This window comes from Lactuca virosa, chromosome 6 (assembly GCF_052849685.1).
Source record: "Lactuca virosa cultivar CGN04683 chromosome 6, Lactuca_virosa_CGN04683_v6, whole genome shotgun sequence".
NCBI classification, from domain to species: Eukaryota; Viridiplantae; Streptophyta; class Magnoliopsida; order Asterales; family Asteraceae; genus Lactuca; species Lactuca virosa.
Genome location: NC_136431.1, coordinates 122,585,594 through 122,596,464, shown reverse-complemented (window position 1 = coordinate 122,596,464; position 10,871 = coordinate 122,585,594). Strand labels below are relative to the sequence as shown.

At 32.8% G+C, this 10,871-nt stretch overlaps 1 protein-coding gene and 1 long non-coding RNA gene across 3 annotated transcripts; one reads left to right on the top strand and one right to left on the bottom strand.

Annotated features, from left to right (window-relative positions):
* The first annotated feature begins 5,813 nt into the window (after positions 1–5,813).
* On the top strand, positions 5,814–10,109 carry LOC145120921 (uncharacterized). Of its 2 annotated transcripts, XM_079056712.1 has the most exons (7): positions 5,814–6,241; positions 6,590–6,665; positions 6,738–6,978; positions 7,206–7,341; positions 7,521–7,667; positions 7,750–7,812; positions 9,393–10,109. In XM_079056712.1, the coding sequence occupies exons 1-7, from the start codon at positions 6,182–6,184 to the stop codon at positions 9,576–9,578; spliced, it is 909 nt and encodes a 302-aa protein (XP_078912838.1). In that variant the 5' UTR covers positions 5,814–6,181; the 3' UTR covers positions 9,579–10,109. The 2 variants fall into 2 exon arrangements, with proteins under 2 accessions (XP_078912838.1, XP_078912837.1); XM_079056711.1 differs by lacking the exon at positions 5,814–6,241 and having other exon boundaries at positions 6,286–6,665.
* LOC145120922 (uncharacterized) lies at positions 8,327–9,324 on the bottom strand. The gene is made up of 2 exons (XR_013714418.1): positions 8,752–9,324; positions 8,327–8,654 (listed from the first exon to the last, which is right to left on the bottom strand). It is a non-coding gene; the product is annotated as an uncharacterized LOC145120922 (long non-coding RNA).
* Positions 10,110–10,871: the final 762 nt, after the last annotated feature.

The following is a 10,871-nucleotide window of genomic DNA, read 5'->3' as shown; positions in this document are numbered from 1 at the left end:
ACCCAAATCACCCATCCTTCCACAAATACCCTCCATTAAGTTGAAAATTTTGCTTGCAATATTGTTTTTACAACAGATCTATGGTTCATTTTTTGAATTAGCCTTCTTTTTTGCAGATTCTTGAATTAGCTGGTAAAATGAAACATTTCTGAATGTTTAATAAAATAAAGAGTTAAACATATTAATAATTAGAAGATCAAAATAAATATAATATTTAATGTAAAAACACAAAAACCAATAGAGTTTTAAGACTATAGTTAACTGTACAATATACATATATATATATATATATATATATATATATATATATATATATATATATATATATATATATATATATATATGCATGTAAAGATCTTGGTCCAAAAGGTTTTAGTTCAAGTTGTTTGAGAATGTGCATATAACCCCTTGTAGTTAACTCCTTTTAGTATCTTTAAATTTCATTAATAATCCCTTTAGACGACTGATTTTCAAACTTGACAACTCTCAAGTCTCAACCTTAAAAATGGAACTTGCTGTACAGAACTACAGATGCAACACAGTTGGTATTGTCATAGGTTTTAAACGATTTTAGTGTTGCATTTTATAACATGTCGACTTTAATTTAATATTACATTACATGTGGTTTGCATCGAAAGCAGTTACTTCAGGTAAATCACAATATTTTTTAAGGCTAAATGCAAGGAATAGTAACATACTTTCATTTTATTTATGCTATAGCATCCTACTTCCATTTTCGTTTGTTATAAGGTTATTTCATGTAAAAAAGAAACTAACATATTAAGCTTACTAAGTAAAAAATGAGCAGCCCCTCATTCCTACGCATCATCACACATATTGGAAGTACATGTATTAGAATGTGTATCTTCCTAACATACATCACTACTGGAAACACACACAAACACTGTACGTAATACCAGATGGGAAAATAAGTTGAAGGAAATTATGAAATGAAAATCAATCGTTCTAACTAGCAAAGGGAATTGCAGTTAAAACATCCGACTTAGTGGCGCTAACAACATATTTTATCATGTACATTTTATCAAACACCTATATTTGGTTCTCACTAATGGCTAAGAAAGCAAACATAAGGCATTAAAACAACCATAGAAATGATAACACAAAGGTAGAAACTGGAAACAGAAGGTATGAAAAAAAAAAAAGTGAATAAAAACATTCCGCGTTTGTAGCCGTGTATTTGGAGTCACACAAGGGTGAGAATGGGAAGTGAGTGATAAATAAATAGAGAAATTTAATGGAATCAATTCCAAAACCATTACTGATTATGAAGTTAATTTGAATTGGAGAAGATTTGATTGATGCGTGATAGTAGCTGAAATACATACCTGCCAAATCAGTCTAAGTTCTTATATATCTGTGGGATTTTGGAATGCAAATCAGAGTGAATCAAGGAACCGAGATTTGAGGCTGATTGCAGATTTAGAATATAAATTCCTGATTTTGTGATCGATTGAAATATGAAAATGAGGAGGAAAACACTTGAGTCGTAAATGAATATAAAAAGCCAGAAGGGCATACTCGGTATTTTACTCTGTATATTTTTTGGCGGGAAAAAAAGACTTGCAAAAAAAATATACTTTATTATAGTAGGAGAAGGACATGTGTCAAACTATTTCGATATAGGATATGTACAATACAATATCTTAACCGACTAATATCTCAGAATTATAGGAAAGATAATCTTTGCTGTGATAAAAGGATAATCTCGGCTAATAAGTATAGTTAAAAAGAAAACGATTGGGGACGAAACATGTACTAAAAAGGGAGGGAAATTACTCAAACAGAGAGAGCGACGCCCTGAACCTTAGGGCAAAAACGCATTTTTTATCAGGTATTTGAAGTCGATTTTTGAGTGTTATATGTTTAACCCAGGTTATTTGTGGTCGTCATTGCTAAATGGTTAAATATTTATCACAAACCTAATAACAGTTTAGCTTCTTTCAGCCGCATTGCTAAATTAAAAGCAAATATGTATGTAATGCAGCCGTTTGTGAGTTTGTGTTGGAGGTCTGATTGATGAGGATGCTTATGCAATTCTGATTACATCTTCTTACAGTTAAAGTAGTTTTTTAGACAATTTTTTGGTAAATTACTATGTCTTGTGTCGGACGGAAGATGATATATATATATATATATATATATATATATATATATATATATATATATATATATATATATATATATATATATATATATATATATATATATATATATATATAGAGAGAGAGAGAGGAGTTATTTAGAAAACAAAAAACCCTAAAATAAAAAAAAAATCAATTTTCTTTTTTGTAAAAAAAAATTTTTTTTCAAATATTTTTTCAGCGAAAGTTTTGTGATCTCTAATTATTTTTTTTATGCATTTTTAAGGTTTTTTTGTTTTCCATAGAACCTAAACATATATATATATATATATATATATATATATATATATATATATATATATATATATATATATATATATATAGAGTGAGGTTCAATAGAGAACCATAATTAATCAAGGAACCAATGAACCAATATTTTTTTCAATTTTTAGAACTTATTTTTTATCATAAAAAAAAAACTAAAAATATAGAAATTTATAATTTTTTATCCTTTTTACAATGATATCAAATTCGAATTTTTTTTTTTTTTTACGTCAAATTCACAATGTGAATCTTTGAAAATTCACAATGTGAATCCGGATTCACACGGTGAATCCGAAAAATATTTTTCACATTAACAATGTTAATATATGAATTTAGATATTTTTTGATTTTTTTTTTCGATAAAGAATAAGCTCTAGAAATTGAAAAAAAGATTTGATTCCTTGAAGAACCAATAATTATGGTTATCTATTGAACTTTTCTATATATATATATATATATATATATATATATATATATATATATATATATATATATATATATATATATATATATATATATATATATATATATATATATATATATATATATATATATATATATACACACACGAATTAAGTTACAGAGTTTCTTGAGTAGGCTTCATTAAAACTATGGAGCTTTTTTATTTAAAATTTTTGAATCAGGTGCTGAATTTCATGATGCCTTAGCCTTACTTGTATAGTATGTTCGTAGAAAGTGTTGTTCATCTGCTTATTTTTGAGTCTCACTCAGTTATATATGGTTGCTAATTTTTGAGATAAGCTGTTCTTCTATGTTGATTATTAGGAGGTGCAGACAAGCTAGTTTAATCAGAATGTACATAAAGCAGGTACAATTTTTAGTTCCTTTTACCTATTAATTCCTTGTATCCTCTACTCGTGAATTCATTCCTATCTATTAAGAATTAACATCTGCATGTGGGATTATACTGCAGATCTCCATTCTAGGTTTTGCGAACCATAAAGGTGTTGTTTTTCGAGACCTTAGCCGAAAAGCTAACTACATCGGTAATGATATTCATTCTGCTTTTTTTACCGGTGTATTTATTCATAGCTATTATTCTTACATAATAAAGATGTGTAATATATCATTACTCCTTATGAGGAAGGACTATTAGAAGATTTACACCCAATATTTTTCCTGCCTATTATAACATAGAAAATGGTTCTACTGCATTCGGTACAGATGCTGATATGGAGTCACTTTTATCCCGTGGTATGTCTATCTCAACATGCTAATAATCTTATCTTATAATAATAATAATAATAATAATAATAATAATAATAATAATAATAATAATAATAATAATCTGTTATCACTCTTTTACTTTTTTCTGTGAGGACTAATCAACATCTCAACCTACTTATTTTACTTCCACAGCAATATGCTTTGTATTAAGCGACAACAAGACACAGAACACAGACGTCAATGTATGTTGTTTAGTTATGTCTTTATCGCCTATCAAGTAGTCATATTTGCAGGTTGATGATGTATTAACTGCCACTTTTTATGTGAAGACTGCTCAGGAAGGAACTGTTGAGATTGTATTTGATAACTCCGATCATATCATTCCGGTAATCTTCATCATCTCTTAAACAACGCACTCTTTCTTTGTATGCATATAACATTTTGTGTGTTTTTTTCTATATTATAATTAACCGTAGTGTAGCAATGAAGTTGCTCACGGAGTTGATATTGCATACATATTTGAGTAAATGAAAGGAGGAAGAAACAAACAAAGGAGGAGCATCTTACATAATTTCATAATTACGGGAAGTAAACACAATTAAACAATGCCAAAATTCAATCAAGTTTGATAAGGATAAACACTCATATGTTTGTGGATAACTGTTGTTATTACTAAAAATAGAAGTTTATAGAATTTGTGTAGTTTCTATGTTGCATTTTTTGGTTGCTGAAACTCTTTTCTACCACTTGAAGGTTGATAAAGAGGAGGTAGTTTTGCGTAGAACAAGCAATGAATATTATCTGGATGAGAAGCGTATAATGTGAGTACCACTACCTACCATTCGGATTATTTGTTTCCTTCTACCCTTCATGTTGCCCTTATTGAATTCTCTGGTTTATCTTGTCAAGTGTTATAACAATTAATAAACAAGGTAATGCAACAATGCAGGGAAAATGAATTAATGAATCTACTGGGAGCTGCTAGACTCAGTTTATATTGTTTTATGCTGCCGAACCCGGTATTAGATATTTTCTTTCTGATTTTGATGTGTGTGGTGTCAAAGTGTTCTTAATTAATAACCATGCGATTGTTTGTAGATAGCATCGTTGATTGATATGGACGATGTAGAAAGACTTAATCTACTTAAGAAATTTATTGGGGCTCAAATCTATGAAGAGCACCATGCCGAAATCCATAACAAAATGGCAAATATAGGCAAGTCATTCTTAACTCTTAAGTTGGTTGTTTGTTGCATTTGACCAGATGGTTTTCTTAAATGTTTTGTAAAATCAGGTACAATGATAAACATGCTGCGTGGAAATGTCGAAGAGTTTGAAAGCCACAAGGAAAACTTTATGCAAATCACCATCAACCACATTGAGGTAAATAAGAGATTTTATCGGAGTATAAGGATTCACATCTGTGTTGCATAGCATGCTAAGAATTTGTATAATCATGTCATGATGCCTAATGCACTCATGTCTCACTTGATGCGTGCAGGTGGAGAAGCAGGTAAAGGCCACTGAAAGTCTATTAGCAGCTAAGCAGAATATTGTAGAGACTATACGAGCCAGCTTGCGGGATAATGAAGTCTATGTCAAACAAACTGTAGAGACTTATACAAGACATTTTTATGACAAGACTTTGAAACAGAAGCAGCAAGATGTCGATAACCAGGTATAGTAACTACATAAACTCATTACATAGATACTGACATTTCCTTGCAATCCGAGACCTATGGAGGTCCGAAAAAGCTGATCTACCTTTTAACATAATTAAAAATTCATGCTGTAGGAGCTTGAGTCTGTGAAAGCACAAGATCAGGCTATAGAGATGTATGTGAATGGGGAAGTCAGTGAACTTGAGAAAGAATTGGAAGAACTAGAGCATTTATTGCAGGAAGAAGAGAATTGTAGAGCTGAAATCACGAAACTTGAGAAAGATACCAGGGAGGCAACAGATAGCTTATATGATGGTACTCCTAAGGTATGTTAGTACGTACATTAGCATATCAAATTTTTTCAGGCAAATTGTGGAGAATAGCTTATATGTGTATGTGCACATCTTTTGATGATGAAAAAGCAAAATCTTTGAGAGCCCCGTAGATCTTGCAATTAAGTGGTTTGATTAGTTAATTTATTCTTGTGGTGATATGAATATGATATAATGTAACAGGGAATACGGGAAGGAGTGGAGGGTGTTGAAAGAATATGCAAAGAGTCCAACATTAGTGGGCTTATTGGTCCTATCTACAAGTTAATTGACTGCGAAGAAAAATATTTTACTGCTGTTGAAGTGATTGCTGGGAAAAGGTTTGTTTGTACAAAGTCTTTGGATGCTTTTTTTTTTTTATTTTTTTTTATTTTTTTTTAGGATTTTGAATATGGTTTCCTTCCTTTGAACTTTCTTTTGCAGCTTATTCCATGTGGCAGTGGACAATACTGAGACTGCGAAGACGATAGCCAAACATTTGAATGAAGCCAAAGCTGGAAGAGTCACATTAAGGCTGTTGGATCAGGCTCGCACAACTTGTAATGTCGATGATAGAGAACGTGAAGCATCGCACATGACTCCCCTTTTAAAACTTCTAAAGTGTTCCCCCCTTCACGAGAAGGCACTTTCTCCGGTTAGCAATTTTTTTCCTCCTTAACTTTGTTGTTACTAAGTTTAGTCTTCATCCGTTATAGGCTATCAATTTAGCAAAGGAATTATGAGTTAGATATGAAAATAAAGGGGAAGTCAACTGGTCAAATAAATAAGGTCAAACAGGTCAAGGCTTGGGTTAGGGGTCTTTTAGTCATTTTACTTGTTAGTTTAGTATAAATAAGAGGTAAGGAGGAGGAGGAGTTGAGCAGCTATTGATTTTGTTCTTAGAACTATGTTCTTGGGAGAGAACTATATGAATGTCACTGGGATTATTTTTTTTTTTTTTTTTTTTTTTTTTTTAAAGTTTGAATTATCGTTCTTCTCTCAGATATTTGGTAATGCCATGTATTTAGAAGATCTACGTGAAATTACGATGCATGGTTATGACTATGTTACACCCAAAGGTACTGTTTTATCCATCTTTTTTTTTCCTCCTTAACTTTGTTGTTATTAAGTTTAGTCTTCATCCGTTATAGGCTTTCAATTTAGCAAAGGAATTATGAGGGGTGGATTTTACGATCAAAACCGGTTAAAGCTAAAATTTGCGAAAATCATCAGAGAAAACGGAAATTTATGCTCTGAAAAGGGAGAATGCCTCAAAGACATCAACAATAGAATTGTACAAGTACTTGAAAGAGAAAGAGATAAATTGGTAGGATATTTAGAAACGTACAAGAAAGAAATTGCAGAGTTGCGTAAATCAATTGATTCGGAAAGGTGATCGTAGATCTTATTTAAATGAACAAAATTTCTTCTTATATTGTCTGACCGATAGGATTGGATAGGTTTTCTAGGGCTATTTTGGACATAGATGATAGATCAAGATTGAGTCCATGTCCCACCTCTTTGGCATTCATGCATAATAATTTATTTTAGTGGTGGTTCTTTTTTGTATTCCTCAAATGTATGCTTCTCTTGTTAACAATAACATAGTCAAAATACAGGTACACTGGAAAGGAAGAAGAGGAATTAAAGGGTCGGCTTATCAATTCCAAGAAGAGACGAAAAATATTCAATACACCAGAAAACTTAATAGCAGACTCTAAGAAACAAATAGAGGATCTTGAACGCTATGCTACTGTAAGTGACCTCGGTTAACCCAATAGACTATATATTTATATTGGGTGTTTGTTTAGACTTAATATAGAAAGAACAACTTAATAACTTTTTTTTTTCACATTTTCCCACACCTATTTTTTCCTTCCAATTCCCCAAGTGTGCCTTCACTTCTTTAATAACTTTGCCATCTTGTGTACCAGGTAACCAGAGCTATGTTATCAGAAGTGGACAAAGAGAAGGATCTTTGTATGCAAAAGATCTCCACAACTGTGAATAATTGTTTTGGAGATGTGATTTCTAAACTTGTCCCAGGCTCTTCTGGGAGGTTGACAATGATAAAGGAGGAGGTTGGTTTTTGTCTGTTTCTTATACCAAATTTTAGACTTGTGGCAATTTTATCTTCTTACTTCTGGTTTCTTATAAAAACAGGACCGAGGTCCTGCTGATAATACAGAGGCGGGTCCCACAAATTGCATAGGTGTGAAAATGGAGGTATAAAGCTCCTTTTTCATAATAGGAAATAAACAAACATGTCTTATTATATAGGAAAAATGACATATAGACCCTATAATGTTTTTAGGGTTTACCAAAATGACATATAGGAAATAAACAAACATGTCTTATTAACTTATTTTTTTGCCTAATAAGGGAATGAACTCATTTTTGTCGGGTCTATTAGGTCATTTTGGAAGAATTGAAGGGGTCATCCAGTTACCCTTTTCCATATTGACATTTGTTGACCAATTTTCTCACGTTGACTTTTAATTTTTCCTACCTTTGGTCCCACATATATCTCTCTCTCTCTCTCTCTCTCTCTCCCAATAACACAATCTACGAGGCATCCACCATCGTCTTCTTCCTCTCAACTTTCCTCTCAAAGAGTTTACCCAAACACTAACATCTAATAAATATTTTTTCTATTTCTATTGAATTTCATTCGTTTACACAGTAAATTTAACCATTGTCCATACGTATTCTTTTACAATAAATTCAATAGATTTGACAATTGAAAAGACAATAATTTTTATCCTCTGTATCCCGTTTTCATCTGCCTGCTAATTCCATGAGCTGGTTATAATGAAAATCAAAGGATAATCTAAAGAAGAGAAAATCGCAAGAATCAAGGGGTCTAATAACGAATCAACGAGATTTAGATGATAATAACGCATACAACCAAGGGATTCCAGCTCCGATCACCACCCTACCCCCGCTCTCTCTCCTCCACCCACACGTCTGTCCTGAATCAAAACACAACCTCGACGCGCCATCAAACATCACCGCCCCCCTTAACACCCGTGAATTCAGGGCTAGAAATAGAAGATTATTGGTGGAAACTGGGCAAGAAAATCAGTTGTAGTTTTGAATTCTACAAGTAACGACATCAACAATCCAACATCCAAATACGGTAATTATTGAAGGGTGGGCCAATACCTGAGCAAGGAGTGTGTCGGTAAGATCCTGGAAAGGAGAATTTGACGAATTTTCCGGCAAAACGGAGACCGTCTGATCTGACAGTACCGTGGGCGATGGTTGATTTTGCATACGGTCTTGCAATGCTTTCAAGGTGTTCGACAAATGTTCCCAATGGTGGATCTCTTGCTGATACTTGGTTTTGAGCTTTAATAGCACCTTCTTCTTTCTTTCTGTGCGTGCTTTCGCTTCAGCTGCAGGATCCGGAAGCGGAACAGCCGATGCGCTGGTGGAATCAAGACGGGGGCGTTTGAGACGCTTGTAGACGAAACCATCGTCGTTGACCCATTTAGCCACTTACAGAGATCATCGATGACATGGCATGGCTGATGGGGCAAATCTTGATGATGTGGCATTGAAACCTGCTATAATAGGTGAAGGTGACTAAAAAGACAGGTTGCTCACTACTTCGTTTCCTTACAAAGCCACAAAATAAGTTAAGTGGCTAAATCGGTAAATCCTAGAAACATAATAGGGTCTATATGTCATTTTTCCTATTATATACATATGTTTTTGTACATTACGCACGTGTGTATACATATATATACACACGTGGTGATTATTGAGTTTGTATGTGCACATGGTGATTATTAATATTGCAGGTTTCCTTCCCTGGACAAGGGGAGACACAGTCCACAGTTGAGAAAACCATAGCTGGAGTGGCTCTCATACTTGCGATACTTCAATGTGATCCTCCTCCCTTTTACCTGTTCAATGGGATCATTGCTAAACTAGAAGATACCAAGTATCGACATGCAGTCACAAGAATCCTTTTTATCGTAATTTAATTTTTGTTTATATCTTTACACTGGAGAAGGACTTTCCAAGATGAGGATGTGGATGGGCAGGGGCATTTATGTCTTTTGCACAGACGAGAGACCAGTTGCAATTTTTATCCCTCGTGCCATCTGTTCCGGTCCTAGTCCAAACACAACTAAAACTATCCCGTCTGCATACTAAAGTTTCTTTTCTTTTTAATATTGTCGGTATCCTTGACATCTTATATCTAGATATCATTTCTTCTTTAAATGAAAAGACCCAATTCATTGTATCATGGCCTGAAGCGCAAAAAATTGCTGACAAGAAATATTCTTGGGTGGACGGAGAGCCGGTTTGAGGCCATCATGTTCATGTTCATGTTTCCAACTCGGGACGCATTATCAACATTTAATTTTCCTTACTGTTTAATTCATATTTTTGCGTAACATATGATGCACACATTTCTATCATGTCACCATGTCTTTTAATTTGTTTTCCATTACAAAAACTTTTTTGTGATCACAACTTTCGTATTTAATGCCAATATTATATCCCTTGTTGATGTCGTGTAACTGTTTTGTTTTTTTACCGGTCATGGTAAAGGTTGGTCGTTAATTTGGGCTAACTGGTATTGTTTTCATGCTGTCGAATTTTGCTTGTGCTCATGCTGTATCTCTAGCTTCTTGCTAGATTTTAGCATTTATAGATGCATAATTGAATGCCTTTTTCGGAAATGGTAGTTGTCATTTTATGTTCAAATTGAATTGAATTTCATAACTCGGCCTCCCGGTCGGTATAAACTCTTTTTTGTAATACAGATAACAAGTTTCTTTTTTGGCACTTTTTTAAGCTAAACTGTTTTTGACGGGGAACCAGTAAGTAATAGGAAAAGAAAGACAAAAATTTATTCACCTTTTTCATGTTTTCCCCAAACTTGTTTGAAACATCATATGATATATAAATTATAATTTACCATGTCAAAATCTATTTTAACTTTTACTTTTAATATAAGGAACTTATGGTCTGCTGAAGAGACGATTCCATTGACAGTCAAATGACTGTCATGAATGTTTTAGTAGTTGTTATATGTTGATTGCACATTACTAAGACTAGGGATGAAATGTTCAGTCTTTATCTAAAGGGTATAGAGTTATAAAGCTTATATAGAATATTGATGTGTATTTTTTATACTAAAAATATTATGTTTTAAATTTATAGATCCTTAATCTATCATGACTTTATCAATACACACAGATAATAAACCTGATTGAGTATAATATAGTTCTTATAAATAAGGGTGTTGGACTCTGGTGAACAGGTAT